This window comes from Balaenoptera borealis (assembly GCF_965194805.1).
Source record: "Balaenoptera borealis genome assembly, chromosome: 2".
NCBI lineage: Eukaryota > Metazoa > Chordata > Mammalia > Artiodactyla > Balaenopteridae > Balaenoptera > Balaenoptera borealis.
The window spans coordinates 172,683,504-172,705,835 of record NC_138867.1 but is presented as its reverse complement, the minus strand read 5'-3'; the positions used below and the strand labels follow the sequence as shown (position 1 = coordinate 172,705,835).

The 22,332-nt window shown below is 54.8% G+C and overlaps 3 protein-coding genes and 1 long non-coding RNA gene across 4 annotated transcripts; 1 reads left to right on the top strand and 3 right to left on the bottom strand.

Annotated features, from left to right (window-relative positions):
• Positions 1 to 24: 24 nt before the first annotated feature.
• CIST1 (colon, intestine and stomach enriched 1) lies at positions 25 to 4,162 on the bottom strand. Its single transcript, XM_082381386.1, has 4 exons — positions 3,982 to 4,162; positions 1,489 to 1,890; positions 283 to 428; positions 25 to 165 (listed from the first exon to the last, which is right to left on the bottom strand). The coding sequence occupies exons 1-4, from the start codon at positions 4,094 to 4,096 to the stop codon at positions 118 to 120; spliced, it is 711 nt and encodes a 236-aa protein (XP_082237512.1). The 5' UTR covers positions 4,097 to 4,162; the 3' UTR covers positions 25 to 117.
• Positions 1,900 to 19,718, top strand: LOC309623961. Its single transcript, XR_014241722.1, has 2 exons — positions 1,900 to 3,210; positions 15,998 to 19,718. It is a non-coding gene; the product is annotated as an uncharacterized lncRNA (long non-coding RNA).
• IQCN (IQ motif containing N) lies at positions 4,995 to 15,829 on the bottom strand (the record flags this gene model as incomplete). The annotated part of the gene is given in 4 exon segments (XM_082379610.1): positions 4,995 to 5,993; positions 12,356 to 15,691; positions 15,693 to 15,730; positions 15,796 to 15,829. Coding segments are annotated over 4 exon segments (4,326 nt in total). The 3' UTR covers positions 4,995 to 5,075.
• Positions 10,006 to 12,185, bottom strand: LOC309623935 (uncharacterized protein). Its single transcript, XM_082381368.1, has 2 exons — positions 10,097 to 12,185; positions 10,006 to 10,056 (listed from the first exon to the last, which is right to left on the bottom strand). Exons 1-2 carry the CDS (start codon positions 11,310 to 11,312, stop codon positions 10,052 to 10,054), a joined length of 1,221 nt encoding a protein of 406 aa, XP_082237494.1. The 5' UTR covers positions 11,313 to 12,185; the 3' UTR covers positions 10,006 to 10,051.
• Positions 19,719 to 22,332: the final 2,614 nt, after the last annotated feature.

The window sequence follows — 22,332 nt, the reverse complement described above, 5'->3', positions numbered from 1 at the left end:
AATGAATCCATGATTCAGGATGCCTCAGAGGAACAGCAGGGGCTTTATTCCCACAAGCCTTGCCCCTCTCCAGACACCCCAGTCCCATCCAAGCCCCCCATCCCAGCCTCTTGAGGATCACTCCAGTGTGTGATAGGCAGAAGCTGACCTTCGGCTCACAAGCCCCTGAAGGAGGAACACACACAAGAGGTTATTCAGGCACCAGTGGGCTTTGCAGCAGGGGCCTGCCCTGCTTGGGAGGGCAATCCCCCCAGCCTAGCCTCCCCCCACCCCCATGGATACCTCATCCAGCTTCTGGAACTCAGACACGCCTGTGTGGCAGCACCTCACGGCCATTATCACACATCCGATGAGCAAAACAGACACCAGCAGACACACGGCCACCACCACACCTGGGTTCCTGTGCAACTCGGGGGCCCCAGTGTCACCTGGAGGGGAGCTCTGAGTCAGCCCTAGACCCCATCCCTTCTAAGGCAGAGACACCCACCAGGGCCCAGTGCCTTTTAAGTCCCCTCTCAGGAAGCTGTGCTTAATTCCCTCTCCAGTATCTGCTGTAACCATTTTTTCAAGCACATTTTTATCCTTTTACTTTTGTTTTTCTTGTTTTTCTTTTCTTTTCTTTTCTTTTTTCTTTTTCTTTTGAATATATTTGTGTACAAGCAATCAATTTTGTTCACTGTGTTTCCACAGCTATTGTTGGCCACTTCTGGGAGTTCTTGCAAAGTGAAAGAAATGATCCAACCTAGAACTCTGTTCCCAAATGCAGGGACTTTCTGAGGATACGTGCAAAATTTGACACTTCGTGAAGATGGTTTATATCCTGTGACTTTAAGCAAAATGTTATTACGCTTCATGTTTGCACTCTTCTTTGCATGTTTTGGAGACAATGTATTATTTTGAATGACAGATTTTTCTAGACCCTCTGAAAATGCTTGGCCTCTATTGGACCCCTGGGGCCCTGTATGATCACACCCTGCAACTTCCCCACCCTCACTGCCCCCCACTAGCCCCATTCCAGCCATCTCAGTCTTCCTCAGATGCACCAGGCACAGTCCTACCTCAGGGCTTTTGCACTTGCTGTGCTCACTGCCTGGGCTGTTCTCCCCCTACCTACCTGCGTGGCTCCCTCCTTTGCCTCCTTCAAACCAAGACCTTGGCTGAATAGTCTTTAAAAATTTTCAAATCCTTTGCACTCACATTCCAACCCCTTATCCTGCTCTACTTTGTTCTTTTATAAACAAATATGTAATTTACTTATAACCTGTCTCCCAACATAACTGTGTCTCACAGGGCCCGACACAGGATAGGTGCTTAATAAAATGTGCTTGGAATGAAGAAAGTCTGAAGAGGTTTAGGTGATGCTGGGGTGGGAGACGAGGCCCTTCCCAGCATATTCTTGGGACTGTGTCTCCCTCTCGTGGTCAATCTCAGAACTGCACCCTGGTATCCACAACCATCCCCCATCTGCCCAAATGTCCCAATACTCACCAAGGTCAGAGGCCACGGATGTCCCGTCAGTGGTGGCTGAGGACACGGAGGAAGGCACCGTGCTGGGATTGGGGTGAGTGGGGCTCCGATGCAGGGTGGTCAAGGAGATGGAACTCAGGGGGCTAGAGTGGGAGGTGAGGGTGTGCTCTGAACTGGGAGAGCCAGAGCTGGAGTGGGTGACTGTCTCTGCTTGTGAGGAGGTGGGCTGCATGGTGGAGGTTGCCTCTGAATTTGAGGGGGTTATGGAATCTGCCTCTGAACTAGGGGTGCTAGGGTGGGGGATGGAGCCTCTCTCTGTGCTCTCTTGGCTGTTGAGGTTTTCCACTGAAGTAGGGGAGGGGTGGCTGGAGGGAGAAGTCAGAGGATTGGAAGTCAAGCCCTCCATCTCTGAGGCTGCAACACCTGAAAAGAAAACACCATTGGGGTGCAGGGAGGAGATGATTAGGAACAAGGGCTTGTGACCCTGGCCCAGACTCCCCTCTGGATGCCTCTTTCCCTATTATGTCAGAGAGACGACGCCCAGCACTTAGGGAGACTTGGAGGATTTAGTGCACCACGTGAGTGCTCAGTGGGAAACTGAGGTGCCCTTGTCTGAATTTCCTTATCTGAACTCCCACAGCCAGGGTTCCAGTTCAGGGTGGACCCTCCCTGCCCCCTACTCTTGCTTCAGGGGTCTAGAAATCTCTGGATATAGGGAATGGTTGCAACCCAAGCAGCATGCTGAGCAACTCTTTTAAACCTTCTGGGACTCAGATTCCTTGTCTGTAAAATGGACATCACAGGAAGTCAGAGTCTCTGAGAGCTCACGCAGGTCTGGTACAAGGTGATGTTTGACGGCAGAGATCCACCTCTGAGCTCCCAAGGAGGATCAGCCCTAATCTCCTTCCCCAGGTACCTGGAAGGTCCCCATGGCTAAACTCAGAGTTTTATTGGGGGCACAGAGGCCTGGGTTCTAAGACTCTGGAACCCCCACTACCTTGCTCCAGCTGCTCCCTAGCTTCTACCCCATCCTAGACACGGAGCCCAGGGACCAGGCTGAGGGTGGGTAAAGATTTCATGGGCTGCCCCCCACAATTACTTCCTTCCCAGTTCCAGGCTGCTGGGCACCTTAACTGCTTGCAAGTTCATTCATCAACCACTCCCTGCCCCACCCCATCTGCTCTGCCCTGGACCAATCTTTGTGCTTCCTCCCCTGCCTCACCCCCAAGCAGCAGAAATGCGGAAATAATATCTGGCACTGGCCCCAGCAGGGGGCAAGGTCCACATGCAGACCCTGTTTCTCTGTCCAGTTTCCCAGGCCCTGCGGGGATGACAGATGAGTCTAGAAGAGGCATGGTGCACTGGCCTGACTTCATCCCCATTTTACTGGTGGGGAACTGAGGCTCATAATGGTAGAGAGTCTGGCCCCAGGTGACTGGAAAATGGGAAGAAGGCCCCTCAAAGACCTCCAAGGAGTCAAGGACTAAGAGTTCAGCCTCCCCAAAATGCCTCCCACCATTATTTGAGGAGGAATACAGATGACAAGAGGTTTCTGCTGAAATGAAGATGACTCAGGGGCCACAGTGGATCCCAAGCCAAGCTAGACCTCTGAGGAGTTGAACTTCTAAAGCAAACTGAGGAAAACTAGTGGGCCTGCAAGGAGGAGGTTGTTGAGGACATAAACTCTACTGAGTGCCTGGCACAGAGCAGGCACTCACGAGCTGCTGGAGAGTTGACCAGAAGGTAAAATGGGGCTGTTTCTATGCACTGTGCCAGGAGTTTGCTTTGCCCAGAGACTCCTAGACCAGGAGACTGGCATGAGCCAAGTCAACTGGTTCTAATCTGGGTCTGGCACATGCTGGGAGACTCAGCTTGCCTGAGCCTCAGTTTCCAGAGCTATGAAATGGGGATAAATGTGGTGACTTCTGAGTGAAGCCCTTGTCTGCTATAAGAGTCTCCCGTGTGGTGGCCTCCACTCTGATATTCCAGGTTTGGGGCTGGGACATGGGTCAGAGAGAGCGATGACTTCTCCACCCTGGGAACTGTCTTATAGGGAAGTAAAAAGAAATTAAGTCAGGGGCCAGGAACTTCTCCTGGGAGCCATAGATGCTCAGTGACCAGGAAGTGAGCCCTTCTCCCGCCCGCACCCCCATGGTCCTGGGGACCTCACACTTCTCCCTTTGGGGTCTGGCTAAGAAAAACTGAGATTTGAAACGGAACCTCAAACTGGGTATGAGGCATTCACCAGCCTCTCGCTGGTTCAGGTTATGCTGGGGTGGCGGAACTGGCAGTCTCAGGGCTGGGGCGGGGGGTGGAAGGGTGGTGGTGCTCCCACTGTTCTCACGACCTCCCCACCTTGCTTCTGGGAGAAGGAGCAGCCCTTTTGGGGGGAGGGAGGGATGGAGTGGCAGAGCAGCGTGGTCTAAGGGAGGAGTCCAGATGCCAGGTGTGTGGCTAGGCCATATGCCCCCTCCAGCTTCCTGGAAGCTGGATCTCCTTCTTACTTGTTCTTACCTGTAGAGGTGACACTGGTAGCTCCGGAACTCCCACCAGATTTCAGCAGCAGCGCCAGAGCCAGCAAGCAGCACCAGAGCCGCAGAAGCGGCTGCGGCAGCTGGGAGCCCGCCATTCCTGCGTGGGGAGGGGGGACTGCGGGCTCCGCACAGGTGTGTGGCCAGGTGCCTGTTCTTTACACCTGTGCGCCCCCTGCTGGCGGCGCGCGGAGCTGCTCAGGGGCGAGGCGGAGGCAGGGCTTCCGGACGCAGGGCCTCTGGGGGGCGCTACGGTTCACCAGGGGCGACATTCCTGACCCCCCTCTCCACTTGGACCCCTCCACCTCTCCTAACAAACCCTCCTGATTCATGACCCTGAAGTCTTTACACTCTGCCTATCCCCTCAGGACACCCTCTGCCCCTTCTAGTTCCCCCTGGAACCCCCATCTCTCTGTGCCCCCTCTATGGCTGCGCCAAACCCACGCTGTCACCCCCCTCTACCCCTCCTCTTGGCCAGGCTGCCCCCTCTGGGGGCTCCGAGCCCCCTCTCTCCCTCTCTGCCCTGTCCCTGATCCCACCAGCTGGGGATGTCTGTGTACGGCTCTCTCTCACCCAGATCGGGGCCCCTTGGGGGTGGGCCTAGCATCCCCCCAAATCTGGATGTGGCTGGAACCCTCTAGTATTTCCTGAATGAGGCACCCATGCATGCACCTGTAGGATTTTCCAGGGCCAAGGGACTCACGGTGGCCATTCTAGGCCAGGTCCCCAGACACTGGCTTCTGGAGTACTTCCATCTGGAACCGACTGGATGCTGCCCTGCTAGCCGTGGATGAATATGATGGTACACATGAGGCCACGCTGGCAGCCCTGACCTCCGGGAAAGGCTTGGGGTCCCCATCCCAGCCACAGACCCTAGGTGCCAACTGCATGGTTGGAAGTTTGGGGCCCCTCCTGTCCAGGATGTTCCAGATCCCTCTCATTTTCCCTCGCACCATGCCCGAGACACCCCCGTAAGCACAGGTAGACCAAGACCCAGACTGTGGAGGGCTTTATTCATTAGACTCAGAGAGCCACATGGCTCCTCCCCTGGTGTTCCCCCACTGGTAAGCCAAGGTCCTAGACACCTGGCCACTGCGTGTGCTGTGAGTTGTCCCACGCTGCTGGTCCCAAGAGCGCATCCGTGGTGAGAGAGGCCCGGGTGCAATGGCCGCGCCAGGTGGCTTGAAGCATCTTGGCTGCTAACTGCTGCTGCTTCAGCCGGCAGCGTACAGTGAAGCCCCTCCAGGCTGACTGGATGGCCGTGGCTGCCTTGTTCTGGTGATGGGGTTGCTGGGGGCTCCGGGGGTTTGACCGGGTGGTGCAGCCCCGTGGCATGCCGGCCTGGCCTGCAGCACCCTGACCCGTGCCATGCACCACCCGGATGGGCTGGGTATGGCCGCACATGTGGCATGTGCGGGAGCTGGAACCCACAAGCATCACCGCGCTGGGTGGGCTCCCCAGCCCGGAGCTCAGTGACTGGCAGAGACTACAGACTTGTAGCCGGCAGGACTGAAAGCAGCGGTGGTCAGACGTTGTCCTGGCCCCGCTGCCCATCTCAGCCCACATGCCTGGGAGCAGCATCTGCTGGGTGCAGCTCCGGCGGATGCAGAAGCCTCGCCACGCAGCCTGGATGATTGTGGCAGCTCTGCAGAGCCGGGCCAGGTCCCGCCGTACACAGTAGCCACGCCAGGCAGCCTGGATGGTGATGGCCCACTGATGCCACACCTTGATGGTACGGCGCACCAGGAAGCCACGTGTACACGCCTGGATAATGCCCACCGCATGGATGATTATCTTCTCCGCAGCCTGCACCGACGCCACCAGCTCCCCCGGCCGTCTGGGATCCACCGCCGCCATGACATCCCACGGCACAGTGCTCCTGGCTGGCTCCCACGTGCCGCCAGGGACCGCAGTGCTGTTCCTGGGCCCGACCGCTACACTGGGGACGGCAGAGTTCCACGCTTGGCCGCCAGACACGCCAGCGTCCTCAGGACCCTGGAGTACAGCGGGAGTCAGGGATGCCCCGTGACTGTCTGCAGGAGCCCGGAGCTAAGGGAATTCCGAGACACCAGCGGCGACTCCTGGTTAAAAAGGGGCCGCCGGGAACCACTCGGTGAAGACTCATAGCCCAGAGACACCCTCCGAACCCCCGGATTCAGCCTAGGGATGACCGTCCCTTGTGCCACCTCACCAGTGTGGATTATTGGCGTTATGGCCAGCGGTGCACCTGTGGAATGTTTAGGAACTTCCTGTGAGGACCTGGGGGCGTCCTGCTCCTGATGGGCGGGCACAGTCCCAGCCACAGAATTGTCTGGCATTTGTGGGAAGGGACATCATGCATGGCCCTGAAGGATTTTCTAGGGCCAAGGGACTCATGGGCATCCTGAATCAGACCCCCAGACACTGGCTTCTGGAGCGCGCGGGGGATGGCTTCCTTCTGGAGCCCTTTGGATGCCACCCCTCTAACCAGGGGTGGATGAAGTGGCACATGTGAGGCCACGCTGGTGGCCCCTGACTTCCGGGAAGTGCTTGGGGTCCCCATCCCAGCCACAGACCCTGGGCGTAAACCGGTTGCCATAGTACTGCCATGGGTCAGCTTGGGTGACCCTGAGGTGACAGTAGAAGCCATCATCCCATGGGAATGGCTCCGGGACATGTGAGCCACCGAGGGGCTCTGGGGCATAATGTGAGCCTCCAAAGCCTTTTGATAAGCCGAGGGGCTCCGGGGCACAACATAAACCACGGAGGGGCTCCGGGGTACAGTGTGAGACACTGACGTCTGTTGATGAGCAAAAGTGCCCTTGACAGACCCTGTCTGCACACCGGGGACCCCACTAGCAGCCACAAGGTGGGAACTGGGGGCCCCCCAATTGCTGGCTGACCTCTGATGCAGAGTTGGGGTGCCACCACTGGCCATGGAGTGCTTGGCAAAACTCGGGGACCGGGGAGGGACAGAGGCCATGCCACCAGTCATAGACATAGCTTGGCTGGGAGACACCTCCTCCAAGAGCGGCATTTGGTCTTTGGGAAGAGTCTCATCCTCTGCAGGGAATTCTTGACTGTGGTCGATATCAGTTGCCAGGGGACTATGGGATATCCACGGGGTTGCCTCAAGGACCTCGGACTCCCATTTGGATATGGACCCCTGGGGCAAAGCCTTGTCCAGGTCCTCTGGCTTCATCACAGTCTGGTGGCCCGTGGTCTCTCAAATGGCATCATCCCAAGAGCTTGGCTCAACTGTGAGGCTCTTTGCAGAACCGTAGGCACTTGGTACACTCCCTTGGCTGTGCCATTAGCTTCCTGGAGATGAGCTTGCGCCAGGCCAGGGATACGGGATGCCTGGAAGGAGGCTGTGGACGCTTCTCCTGCCAGGGCTCCGTGATATGGGCGAGGAGAGATCTCAGTCAGCATGGACCCCTGGGGAAGGCTCTGGGCCACGCCTCCAACTGTGGAGGGTGGACCAGCTGTACTAGCCATGGACTCCAGAACTAGGTTCTGATCCAGTCCCCCAGGCATAGATGCTGGGTCCACACTAGAGGCCACAGGACAAGGAGGGATACTTGAGCCCACCCCACTTGCCGCTGAACCTAGGAGCAGGCTTGGAGCAGTTAGACTAGCTGAGGGTCTTACAGAGAGACCTTGCCTCTTCCCACCAGCAAGGGATGCTGCAATCAGACTGGGGGACACTGCAGTCGTGACAGAACTCAGAGGTAGGGTTCTGGCCTTGCCACTGGCCCCAGAACCTGGAGGAAGGCCCTGGCCCATGCCACTGATCATGGACCCTGGGGAAAGGCCCTGGCCCATGCCACTGATCACGGACCCTGGGGGAAGGGTCTGAACCACCCCACTGACCATATGACCTGGTGGAAGGCTGGGAGCCACACAACTCATCGTGGACCCTTGAGGAAGGCTCTGGCCCACACCCCTGATCACGGACCCTGGGGAAAGACTAGGGGTCATGCCACCGGCCATAGTACCTAGGGCCACAGTTGTGGTCATCCTACTGGCTACAGAACCTGGCACCACACCACTGGCCATGCCCATCCCAGGCTCCTGGCTGACAGCATCTGCTTGTTGGTAACTGGATTTGGAGATTGTAAACACAGAAGGACACTGTTGGTCCAAAGATATTGGGAGATCGACATTGACCTGAGATATGCCGGGGCCCACATTGGTGAGGGAAAACTTGGATGAACTCACATCCAATCCACCAGGCACTGAAGCCGGAGAGAAGCCAGGTCCCGCCTCTGAGACTGGTTCATGAATCAAGGGGGCACCAGCCACAGAAGCCCAGGATGTAATGGGGGCCATGCCCCTGGTCACCTGAGATTGGCTTGGGCCCATACCAGTCACCACACTTCTCCACCCCATACTCCCCGACATGCCAGGGGACATAGGTACCCAAGACATACTTAGGAACATGCCAGCAGCCAAAGTCCCCTGAGGCACATTTGGGACCATGCCAGCAGCCATGGTGTCCTGGGACATGCTTGTAGCCATGCCCCTGAGCAGAATCCCCTGAGATATACTGGTTCCCTGGCCCAGACAAGAGTCCTCTCCACTGGCCGCAGATGCCTGGTAGAGACTTGGAACTGAAACAGTGACAGCAGATTGTTCAGTTATGCTTGGCTGCCTCCCACTGATACTGGATGGCTGATGAAATCCAAGGGCCACCTTGCTGAACTCAGGGGCCTGGGGATTTGGGGTCACCCCACTAACCATCAGAGGATCTTGACATGGGTCCACCCTAGTAGACACAGTTGGCTGGCTCAGACCCCGGACCACGCTGTTAGCCACTGATGGATACGGTGCACATGAGGTGACCTCAATGGCAAAAGATGAATGACACTGACTGGGAGCCACTGCATTCACCCTTGATGACAGTAGATTTGAACCCACCCTACGGGCCCAACTTGGCTGACAGAGTGCACAACCCATACCACTGATCACAGATGGCTGGGCCAGGCTGGGGGCCACCCCAATGGTCAAAGATGGTTGGCCTAGGCTGGGGGCCACCCCAATGGTCAAAGATGGTTGGCCTAGGCTGGGGGCCACCCCAATGGTCAAAGATGGTTGGCCTAGGCTGGGGGCCACCCCAATGGTCAAAGATGGTTGGCCTAGGCTGGGGGCCACCCCAATGGTCAAAGATGGTTGGCCTAGGCTGGGGGCCACCCCAATGGTCAAAGATGGTTGGCCTAGGCGAGGGGCCACCCCAATGGTCAAAGATGGTTGGCCTAGGCGAGGGGCCACCCCAATGGTCAAAGATGGTTGGCCTAGGCTGGGGGCCACCCCAATGGTCAAAGATGGTTGGCCTAGGCTGGGGGCCACCCCAATGGTCAAAGATGGTTGGCCTAGGCTGGGGGCCACCCCAATGGTCAAAGATGGTTGGCCTAGGCTGGGGGCCACCCCAATGGTCAAAGATGGTTGGCCTAGGCTGGGGGCCACCCCAATGGTCAAAGATGGTTGGCCTAGGCTGGGGGCCACCCCAATGGTCAAAGATGGTTGGCCTAGGCTGGGGGCCACCCCAATGGTCAAAGATGGTTGGCCTAGGCTGGGGGCCACCCCAATGGTCAAAGATGGTTGGCCTAGGCTGGGGGCCACCCCAATGGTCAAAGATGGTTGGCCTAGGCTGGGGGCCACCCCAATGGTCAAAGATGGTTGGCCTAGGCTGGGGGCCACCCCAATGGTCAAAGATGGTTGGCCTAGGCTGGGGGCCACCCCAATGGTCAAAGATGGTTGGCCTAGGCGAGGGGCCACCCCAATGGTCAAAGATGGTTGGCCTAGGCGAGGGGCCACCCCAATGGTCAAAGATGGTTGGCCTAGGCTGGGGGCCACCCCAATGGTCAAAGATGGTTGGCCTAGGCGAGGGGCCACCCCAATGGTCAAAGATGGTTGGCCTAGGCGAGGGGCCACCCCAATGGTCAAAGATGGTTGGCCTAGGCTGGGGGCCACCCCAATGGTCAAAGATGGTTGGCCTAGGCTGGGGGCCACCCCAATGGTCAAAGATGGTTGGCCTAGGCGAGGGGCCACCCCAATGGTCAAAGATGGTTGGCCTAGGCTAGGGGCCACCCCAATGGTCATAGATGACTGGGCTAGACTGGGGGCCACCCCACCAACCCTACATGTCTGGCCTAGGTTGGGGGTCATCACATCAGTCATAGGTGACTGGCTTGGGCTAGGGGCCCTGCCACCAGTCACAGGCAGCTGGGCTAGGCTCAGGGCCACCCCACTGGTCACAGGTGGCTGGGCTAGGCTGGGGGTCCCCCTACAAGTCACAGGCGGCTGGGCTAAGCTAGGGGCCACCCCACTGTTCACAGGTGGCTGGGCAAGGCTGGGGGCCACCCCAGTGGTCATAGATGGCTGGGCTAGGCCCAGGGCCACCCCACCAGTCACAGATGGTTGGGCTAAGCTGGGGGCCACCACACCGGCCATGGATGGCTGGGCTAGGCTGAGGGCCACCCTACAGACCATCAATGGCTGTGCAAAGCTGGGGACCACCCCATCAGTCACCAATGGCTGAGCTAGGCTAGGGGCCACCCTATTGGTCCTGGATGTCTGGCTTAGGCTGGGGGTTATCTTACTGGCCTTAGATGGAAAGCTTAGGATGGGAGTCATCTTACTGGCCACAGATGGCTCAGATAGGCTGGCGATCACTTTACTGGCCATAGAGAGCTGGTCTGGGTTTGGGGTGACCTTACTGGCTACTGTAGGCTGGGATAGGCATGGGGTCAACCTACTGGCCACAGATGGCCGCCAATAGACCATAGGGACCACATTACTCAAAGACAGACTTCTGGTCAACCCAGTCCTATAGGGTTTCTGGGACAAGCTCTCCTTCAGATTCATGGAGCTTTGGCCTGAGGACATATCTCCCTCATCATCTGAGCCCCAGTGGACACTCAAGGTCATGCGACTGGCCACTGAACTGTGATGCAGAATGGGGATCAGTTCTGAGGCTGCAGAAGACTGCTCGTGGAGGTTTGGGGTCATGTGCCTATGGCCTGCTCTCTCAGTCTCTTCCATATTCCCAGGTCCCTGGGACCTCTCCACAGGCGCCCCGGAGAGGAGAGGATCTAGATGAAGGTCCCTGTCCAAGCTGGCTTCCCAGGACTCCTCCTCCACCAGGTCAACAGCGGTCATGCTGGCCACAGACTTGGTGGAAAGGCTGAGTGAACCGCAGCTGCGCAGTGAGCTCTGGGAATTGCTCATATTGGGGCCATAGTCTGTGGAGCCCTGGGAGAAGCTTCTGGCCAGGTCACTGTCTGGACCCTGTGGCAAAGTGGACACCAGTTCATTAAGTATATGGCTAGTCATCAGCTCCTGTGGGCAGTGAACACTGGAAATGGTACCCCGTGTTTGATTTTTCTCCTGCCCAGGGATGGCGGTACGGGGAAGGGTGGGTGCCAGCCTATTGCCTGGGGAGGCTTGGAACAGACTGGGATCAACCTGAGTCTTGAGTGCCCAGCGATGACCAGGAGCCGGGCCGGAGATCTGGGGTTATGACACAGGCCTTGGGGGCCTGTGGTTGTGCTTTGTTCACCGTGGAGGCATGTGGTGGACTTGGGGTCACCTTGTTGGTCATCTCCCTAGTGCCCATGGAGGCTCATTTATGACTTGGGGACCGAGTTCTCTGCATGGTCTCCTCAGGGACCATAGATGGCTGTTGCGGACCTCTGGCCACTGAGGGTCGACACACACCAGGAGGTACCCTGCTGACCCCGGAGGGTTGACACCCGCAAGCCGACCCCCCATAGGCGGCGGCACACTGGTGGGAGTGGGTGCCCCTCCCACGACCTGTAGTGCCGGGAAGCTTGCCCGGTGCCACCACCCTGCCCTCCCCCGATGACACCCATGGACGTGAGGCCACCCTGCTGACCTCGTGTGGATTGTGGGCGCTTGGGGTCGTGCTGCCACTGGCCAGTGATGGCCGGCTCATGCTTGGGCCCACGCCATTGGCAATGAGTGGCTGCCATAGACTGGGGGGCGGCTGCTGGTGGGGCGAGTTGGGCAAATTGGGGTCCACATCACTCACCATGGGACTGAGATCTGATGCCAGTTCACTAGCCCTTGGGTGCAGGCACACATCTGCCTCACGGACCTTGGGGGTCAAGTACAGATTTAGGGTGTCTCTGCTGGGTCCCATCTCCTGTGACAGAGTGGGGTCCAGGGCAGCAATCAGGGGATACTGATGAATGGTCAAGGGGTCAAGGAGTCCAGCAGTCAAGGAGGCGCCCACAGAGACCACCGATGAGCAGGGTGACCCCCCCGAGCATGGCCCCATCCCCCACCTCTTCCAAGAGCCTGGAGGGCCAGCTTGTGATGAAACCCTCCCAGGCCCCACCCCAGGGAACCCTGACCTTGCTGGGCTGTAGCCTCATGGGGCCCAGGGTGGGCCCCCATGCAGCCGACGGGCTCCCCCTGCAGTCCACCTCCACTGGGGTCGGCATCGCGGTCACCCTGCTTCCCGCCGTTTTCGCGGCAGCCTTGGGGAGGACGACTCCAGACCTCAGGGCCGCCTGAGGAAAAGACTGGCTGAGGACTGCGCCCAGCTCACCCTGACACAGGGCCTGGTTCAAGGTGGTCCGCTCCTCCTCCGTCAGCGCCTTGCTGAGCACGTCCGCCAGTCTGCCCTGAATGGCCTTAGTGAGCTCCGCCCGCAGCTCGCCCCGGGACAGGGCGCAGGACAGGCTGGTGGCCAGCTTGCCCCAGGACAGCGCCTTCACCAGCGCCGTGCCCAGGATGCCCTGGGGCAGGGCCTTGGCCATCGTGGCTCCCGAGACCTCTTTGGACAGGGCCTGGTTCAGGGCCGCCCTCACGTCCCCCTGGGAGAGGGCTTTTGCCAGCAGGGCGCGGAGGTTCTCCTGGGAGCCCAGCAGGGCAGCCAGCTCGGCACACAGGGAAGCGAGCTGGGAGGGCGGCGCTGGGCTGGTTGTCGACGGCTGGGCCCAGGCGGCCCCCCTGTCCCCCCAGGATTCGACATGGCACGTGGTGTGTCCAGCAGAGGCCAGCAGAGGCACCAGCACGTTCTGGGTCTCAGAGGCCCCCTGGCGTGGGCCCTGGGTGGCCTGGCCCTGCACGTAGCTGTGGGACAGGAGCTGGGTCAGTCTGTCCTCTGGCTTGGCTCGGGGCAGAGCGCCGATGTGCTGGCGGGGCTGGGTGGAGGCCTTGAACTCGACTAGGAGCGGTTGGGACTGGGTCTTGCTGCTGAGCTCAGTGGCCTGGCGGGCTGCGTGGAGGCTCTTGGCTGTTTCTGTGGCCAGATGTGCCTGGGACTGTGCCTGGGTCAGCTTGGTGGGCAGATGTGCCTGGGACTGCACCTTGGACAGACACATGCCCAGATGTGATTGGGCTAGGGCTGTGGTCAGCTCAGGGGGTGGATGTCCTTGGGACGGGCCCTTGGTCAGCTTGGTAGAAACATGTGCCTGGGACAGGGGCTTGGTCAGCTCGGCCAGCAGACGTGCCTGGGGCGAGCCTGTGGTTGAACACGGGGCCGGTTGTGCCCGAGGCAGACATGTACCCAGATGTGCCACAGCTGTTTCTATAGGCTCACATACCTGGGGTAGGGCCTTCACGACGTCCGTCCTCAGGTGTGCCTGCTTGTTCCCGTCCTCAGCCACTTTTGCCCAGGACGAAACCACGGGCACTTCCATGGCCACACTGATGCTAGATGCTGTTTCCGTTTTCACCCGTTTCTGGGAGAAGGCCTTGATTTTCTCACCTTCCGAAGGAGGCCTGGCTGGAGCCTTGGGATCCCCAGCCCCCAGATGTGATGGGGGGAAGCATTTCACTTTTCCCTCAGTCAAGTATGAGTGGGATGAGACCTTGGTCACCCCTGCTGCCTGCCTCGCGTTCACCACAGCCTTGGCCTTCGGTCCACTTAGACACGTGTGGGATGAGGTGTCGGGAATTCCAGCTGCCGCCGCTGCTGAAGATGAAGGTTTGAGATTTCCAGCTGCTGGAGGGGGCAGGCACAGGGTCCTGAGGATGGTGGCTACCGAGCGTAACTGAGCTGGGGTCTTGGTTACCATGGCCGCCAGGCGTGTCTGGGCAGGAGGAGCTTTGGTCACCGAGACGCCTTGGAGTGTCTGATGAGATGGGGTCTTGGCCACCGTGGCCGCCTGACACGTCCGCAGTGGGGTCTTGGTCACCGTGGCTGCCGGGCGCACCTGGGGCGGGGTCTTGGCCGTCACGGGCACTGCACACGTCTGGGGCGGGGCCTTGGTCATTGTGGCTGCAGGGCGTGTCTGCGTTGGAGACTTGCTCATCGAGGGCAACAGGCATAACTGGGGTGGGATCTTGGCCATCGTGGCTGCTGGTCGTGTCTGGGGTGAAGTGCTGGTCATCGAGGTTGATGGTCTCATTTGAGCTGAGGTCTTGGTCACTGGGGTCGCTGGGCAGGGCTGGGGTGGGGTTTTGGTTATTGTTACCACGGGCACTGGGCACGGCTGGGATTGGATCCTGCTCATCATGGCCGCCAGGCACGACTGGAGTGGAGTCTTGGTCCCCGTGGCTTGTGGGCACGTCTGGGGGGGGGCCTTGGTCACTGGGGATGCAGGGTGCACCTGGCGTGGGGTCTTGGTTATTGTCACTGTTGTCGCTGGGCACGGCTGGAGTGGGGTCTTGGTCATTGTGGCTGCCGGGCATGTCTGGGCTGGGCTTTTGGTCATCGGGGCCGCTGGGTACATCTGGAGTGCGGTCTTGGTCGTTGTCATTGTGGGCACCGGCTGGGGTGGGGTCTTGGTTATCACAGGTGCTGGGCCTGTCTGTGGTGGCCCTTCGAGGACCGCTGCTTCCATGTGGGCCTGGGTCTGGATCTTGAGTTGTCCTTGAACTGCCTGGGCACACCTTCCGGGTGGTGGTGGCCCTGGGGCTCCTGCCTTGTTGGCTCTGGCAGTTACTTGCTTGGTCTTCATCGTGTCCCCCTCTACGTGGACAAGGCAGGCATTTCTGACGGTTCTTGTCAGCAGGCATGGGCGGCACTTCGCCTCTAGACTCACAGGACACGGAAGTCTGATGGCAACGGTCTGGTGTGGAAGGAAGGCGACGCTGGGGCCTCCGACAGAGCACGTACCCGGCTGTGACATGCCCTGGGACTGCAGCAGGGCCAGCTGGTGGGTATAAGCGGCCAGGCTGTTGGAGGAAGGAAACTGGGTCTCCTTGCTCACCATGGTGGGCTGGGCCAGAAGGGACTTGCCCTCTTCCGGATGCTGGAACCGCACCTGCTGGGGCGGGCGGTAAGGGATGTCCCCCTCCTCCACCTTCACTTTTTTCTCCACCGTCTTGCCAGACTGGAGGAGGCACCTGGTGTTGAAGCGTCGCCAGGCCTCCTGGATGGCCTTGGCCACCATCATCTGAGAGATTAGCTTCTGCCGGAGCCGGTAGCCCCTCCATTTGGCTTGGATGAGGGTGGCTGCGTGGGACAGCATCATGTCCATTTCGTCCACCAGGACATTCTTGAAGGCCTGGCTCTCCACCACAGCCCGGAGGCGTGGGATACGATGAGTCACCATCTTGTCCTTGCCCGGCTGTTGCAGAAGGGTCTCCTTGGATGCAGGTGGCTCATGCTGGGGTTGTGGACGCAGTGTCCCCGCTTTGCCTTGGAGATTGCGGACGGGCTGATAGGAGCTCTGTCCACTGAGTGACACCTGTAGCTGTGGATGCGGTGTCCCCACTTTGTCTTGGAGATTGGGAACGGGCTGATAGGGGCTCTGCCCACTGGGTGACATCTGTAGCTGTGGACCCAGTGTCCCAGCTTTGCCTTGGAGATTGCGGACGGGCTGATAGGGGCTCTGCCCACTGGATGACACTTGTAGCTGTGTTGCTTGCTGCATTGTCTTGGTTCCTAGGTGGCTCAGCTCTGCCTGTGGGGGGGTTATAGGAAGGTGGTCAGGGAGAGGCGTAATGTACACACGAGGCCTCCTGGCTGGGGGGGGTACTCACCCCAGAACCTACATCTTCTTGCTCCTGGCACCTTGCAATCTTCCTGCTCTCCTTTGCAGGCCCTCTCTCTCCCAGCCACATGCCCAGGTGGCCTTTGGTACCCGTGTCTCCCTCATCATCCTGTGGCTACTTCAACATCAGCACACAGGGCACGTTCTCACCTGAATGTCTGACCACCTATCTGCTTTTCGACCTTCTTCTGTATCTGGAACATACTGTGAGTACAGCACTGATCACAGTATTTTGGAAATATCCTGTTTGTGTGTGCATGAGCCTGGTGTTATTATTTGCTTTTCTCCATCGACTGTGAGTTCCTAGAGGGCGGGAACCAAGTCTGAGTCATTTCTGTGGCCCTATCTCAGTCACAGGGCTTGGCTCCACGTTTTGAACAGGTATTGGCTGGGTGGCTAGCTTGACCAGTAAGTGAGTGGGTGAGTGGATTGAAAGTTGGATGGATAAATGGTCGCATGGCTAGATACTGAATGGATAAATCAGTGGACGAATGAATGCTGGATGGGTTGGAGGAATGGATGAAGGGTAGGGTTGCAAATGGATGAGTAAATGAAGTTGATGAATGAATTGATGAACAGATAAGTAAATAAGGAAATGGACACATGGATGGATGGATGAACGGATGGATGAGCGAGTAAACAGATAAATGGATGGATGTGTGGGTGGATGGAGGAATGGATGGTTGGAGGAATGGATGGATGGATAGATGAGTAGGTGGGTGGATGGATAAATGTGTGGATGGGTGGGTGGGTGGCGGGATATATGGATAAATGGAGGGAGGGAAGATAGATGAGTGGGCAGAAGGATGGATGAAATCTGAGTAGATAAATGTGTGTGTGAATGAAGAAAGCTGAAGGAATTGGTAAAGAGATCAATGAATAGAAGGTGGATTGATGAATGGCTGGATGGATCAGTGAATGAATGGGGGATAACATAGATGATGGATAGATCAATGACATATGGAAGGGTGGTAGAGGGAAGAATGAGGGGATGACTGGCTTTCAGAAGTACCTTGATGCAGAGAGAGTTCAGACACTGTCAAGCAGCCCTGATGTATAACCTGGAGCATAAGACACTTACTTTGCAGAAGTACCCCCTTCTGGCTGGACCAGCCAGACTTCATACCTTGGAGGGTCATAGAGCTGGAGGAAAAGCAGGAAGAGAAGGTGCAATCTGAGAAGCCAGCTTGCAAGAGGAAGCAGCCTTCAGCACTTCATCCCATGCATTGTGCAGCAACACTGCCCTGGGCTGGCTCTGTCCCCGAGACCAAAACGAAAAGAGATGTTAAAAGCAAAAAAAACTAAATTATCTTAAAAAAAAAACAAACTTTTTTTTTTTTTCTCTTTGCAAATCTCGCTCATTCAGAGGTAAAACTAGAGAAATACCAGTTAGGCCAAAGGGTAGGATAAAGCCATCATCAAAAATTGGCACTTTTGGGCTTCCCTGGTGGCGCAGTGGTTAAGAATCCGCCTGCCAATGCAGGGGACACGGGTTCGAGCCCTGGTCCGGGAAGATCCCACATGCCGCGGAGCAACTAAGCCCGTGCGCCACAGCTACTGAGTCTGCGCTCTAGAGCCCACGTGCCACAACTACTGAGCCCACATGCCACAGCTACTGAAGCCCATGTGCCTAGAGCCCGTGCTCCAGAACAAGAGAAGCCATCGCAGTGAGACGCCTGCGCACCACAATGAAGAGTTGCCCGCTGCTCGCTGCAACTAGAGAAAAGCCCACGTGCAGTAACTAAGACCCAATGCAGCCAAAAATAAATAACTTAATTATTTTTTTTAAAAATTGGCACTTCTGCCACAATTGTCAGTGAATCTCCTCCACACACATGTTTTTGGGTTTTAAAAAAAAACCAAAAAGATGAATGTGCAAGGAAGTCTATTCCAGTGGTTTTTTTTTTTTAATTTTTATTGAAATATAGTTGATTTACAATGCTGTCTTAGTTTCAGGTGTATAGAGAAGTGATTCAGTTATATATACATAAATGTATATACATATATACATATATATTCTTTTTTTACATTCTCTTCCATTATAGGTTATTACAAGGTATTCAGTATAGTTCCCTGTGCTATACTGTAGGCCCTTGTTGGTTATCTATTTTACATATATCCAGTGCTATTTTGTACCTAAAAACAAAACTGGAAATAACCAAAAAGGTGATTGCTAGGGGGCAGTTACAAGCGCATAAAGAAAAGTACTCAAGGATGTTCATCACTATATTTTTTAGAAGAGTCAGAACTGAAAACAACCCACATGGTGGTTTAAATTAATCAGTTGAACATTCGTACAGTGGTATGCTATCCAGCCATTAGAAATGCTGTCCAGACCCACAAGAATGGCTAAAATTTAAAAGGTGAATATGTCACAACCACTTGCAGAAACGATCCATATCTTGAAGGGAACTCAACAATTCCACCCTGACAAATATACTCAAGAGGTCCAAGTGTTTATACTCACCCCAAACCAGAAACCATCCAAATGCCCATCAACAGAATAATGAATATCAAGTGTATATTCATCAATATATTAATATGAACGAATAGAAATAGAAATACTGACTTATTTATACCCGTTCAACACATCAATGATAATGAGGTCAACACTATAGAGAAATCTCACATACATTGTTTTGAGTGAAAGAAGCTGAACATAAAAGAGGACAGATTGGTTATTCCAATTATAGGACATTTAAAAAGGAACAGAAGAAATTAAGGTCTGCTAATAAAAGTCTGGACAGTGGGATTGCCCTTGTGGTGGGGTGACTGGGAGGGGACATGAGGGGGTTTGGGAGACCAGTCACGTCGGTTTCTTCGGATTGTGAAAATCTGACCTGGGGTCTTTTCTCTCTGCATCACCTTCATATAGAGGCCAAAATACTCTTAAGTGATGTTGAGGAATATGTAATGAGGTAAGCAAATAATCAGAGCATAATCTTAAATGAAAAATGCAAGTTGCAAACCACAGGCACCATAGGACGTGACTTTTTAAAAAACAGCCCAGGGGACTTCCCTGGTGGCACAGTGGTTAAGAATCTGCCTGCCAATACAGGGGACACAGGTTCGAGCCCTGCTCTGGGAAGATACCACATGCCGCGGAGCAACTAAGCCCGTGAGCCACAACTACTGAGCCCATGTGCCACAACTACTGAAGCCCACGCACCTAGAGCCCATGCTCCACAACAAGAGAAGGCACCGCAACAAGAAGCCCACACACTACAACAAAGAGTAGCTCCCGCTCGCCACAACTAGAGAAAGCCTGCACACAGCAACGAAGACCGAACGCAGCCTAAATTAATTAATTAATTAATTAATTTAAAAAATAATAATAAAAAATAAAAAACAGCCCAGGACTTCCCTGGTGGCACAGTGGTTAAGAATCTGCCTGTTGGGGCTTCCCTGGTGGCGCAGTGGTTAAGAATCCGCCTGCCAATGCAGGGGACACGGGTTCGAGCCCTGGTCCGGGAAGACCCCACATGCCGCAGAGCAACTAAGCTCGTGCGCCACAGCTACTGAGCCTGCGCTCTAGAGCCCGTGAGCCACAACTACTGAGCCCAAGTGCCACAACTACTGAAGCCCATGCGCCTAGAGCCCGTGCTCCACAACAAGAGAAGCCACCACAAGGAGAAGCCTGCGCACCGCAATGAAGAGTAGCCCCCGCTCGCCGCAACTAGAGAAAGCCCGCACACAGCAACAAAGACCCAACACAGCCAAAAATAAATAAATAAAATAAATAAATTTATAAAAAAAAAAAAAAAAAAAAGAATCTGCCTGCCAATGCAGGGGACACGGGTTCAATCCCTGGTCCAGGAAGATCCCACATGCCGCGGAGCAACTAAGCCTGTGAGCCACAACTACTGAGCCTGCACTCTAGAGCCTGCGAGCCACAACTACTGAGCCAGCGTGCCACAACTACTGAAGCCTGCGCGCCTAGAGCCCATGATCCGCAGCAAGAGGCCACCGCAGTGAGAAGCCCACGCACCGCAACGAAGAGTAGCCCCTGCTCACTGCAACTAGAGAAAGCCCGCACGCAGCAACGAAGACCCAGCGCAGCCAAAAGGAAACTCTAATGTGGTTTCCTAGAGCTGAGGGAGTATCCCAAAGGAAGGGCAAATTTGGAAGAGGTTAAACTCCCTTGGAGAAGATGTGGTTTGACCCACCAGATGGCAGAGATATTTGCTGGTTTGGCCAGACCGAAGCAGGGCTGGAGTTGCCAGGCAAGCAAAAGGCCACCTCCTGAAGTGCACGTGGAGGAACAGGTGATCAGTAACTGGTGATATGAGCACACATCAGGAGTCCAGTTGCTGGTGGGGACAGAAGGCCTGCAGAGTGTGTGGGCTACCGGGGGGGCTTTGGGTTTTGAGTCAAGAAGGCTACAGAAAGATTTTCACCAGGTCATGTCTGCAAAGTCGCAAAGGGATGACGTTGTAGACCCATTAGTGGGGCAGGTTCACCAGGAATCTTCACACCTCTACCACTGACACTTCCTGCAATGTTTCACCAGTACCCTCTACTGAGAAAGATTAACATTACACTGACTTGAAAGGAGACAATGAAAGGAACTCCTTGGTATATTACAGAGTAATGGACATATTGAAAGGTACATTTGGAGGCAAGATGTAATAAATTGAGAACTGATGTGCACCTTAAGTGATGAAAGAACAAAAAAACCTGCCAACTGATAATTATATATCTAGTGAAAATGTCCTTTGAGAGTAAAGTTAAAGACATTTTACAGAAAACAGAAGCTGGTCCTCCGTGAGTTGCATCATTTTTTTTTTTTTTTTTTTTGGCTGCGTTGGGTCTTCATTGCTGCGTGCGGGCTTTCTCTAGTTGCGGCGAGCGGGGGCTACTCTTCGTTGCCGTGCACGGGCTTCTCATTGCGGTGGCTTCTCTTGTTGCTGAGCACAGGCTCTAGGCGCACAGGCTTCAGTAGCTGTGGCACGCGGGCTCTGCAGTCGTGGCTCGCGGGCTCTAGAGCTCAGGCTCAGTAGTTGTAGCACACAGGCTTAGTTGCTCCGTGGCATGTGGGATCTTCCCAGACCAGGGCTCGAACCCGTGTCCCCTGCATAGGCAGGCGGATTCTTAACCATTGCACCACCAGGGAAATCCTTGACTTGCATCTTGAATTGCTGCCCTTTTTTGGTCAATTTACCCCTTGGGAAGTCCTGCAAGCCAGAATAGAGATGACTGTATGACACAAAGCATCACTGAAATTTTTCAAAATGGATAGGCTTTGTGGAATTCCCCCCCTCAATGTGGGGTTGGTGGGCTAGGTACTCAAAGAAATCTCATGCACACCTTTCTCTGTAGACTCTATGAAATAATAGCCGCCAACGGAGATACTCAGAGATTTCAAGCTGCGTAAAAAGGTTTTAAACTCCTCAGAAACAAAAGTGGTTCTGTAAGTAGTATGCAAAGAATGAGAATCAATTCTGCCTCAGAGAGGAAGTAAAAGAAGCAAGATGATCAATATCTTGTAATAAACTCTAATGGGAAAGAAACTAAAAAAGAATATATATATATATGAATCACTTTGCTGAAATTAACACATTATAAGTCAACTATACTTTGATACGAAAGAAAGGGAGAGAGAAAGAGAAAGAAAGAAAGAAAGAAAGAGAAGCAAGATGATACCTGACTGGTCATCTCTGCTTGGTCCAAAATGTGCAAAGAACCTGGTTTATGTGGCTTGTGTAGCTCCTATGCCCTGAGAGATGCTCTGTGCCCAGACGGCAGTCATGGGTGATTACCTCCATGATTACCATGCTAACTGGAGAGCAAGGGCTGTACTGCTGTGTCGCCAGCTCTATTGCCAGCTTGGCACATAATCAACCAACACAGATTGCTTGTTGAGTAAGTACTTGTTGATGTGTCTTGTTATTAATCAGTTAGAGGGTCTGATGCCACCATACCTTCTCAGATGTGTCCCTTTAGCTTCCTAAGAATCTAGGGGTAGGGGATTAAGAGGTACAAACTATTATGTACAAAATAATCTACAAGGATGTATTATATAGCACAGGGAACATAGCCAATATTTTATAATAACTATACATGAAGCATAACTTTTAAAAATTGTGAATCACTATACTGTATACCTATAACTTATTTAATATTGTACATCAACTATACTTCAATAAAAAAATTTTTTGGAAAAAAAAAATAAATAAAGACATTCTCAGGTAAAAGAAAACTAAAAGAATTTGTCACCTGCACACCTGCATTACAATAAATGCTACTAAGAAAGTTCTTCAAGCTGAAGGAGATTTACACTTGAGGGAAACAGATCTTTGGGGAGAAATGAAGAACACATAAGAGATGATGATAAATACCTCATAAATAGGAAAGACTATTATTTTCCTCTTTTAAAGAACACA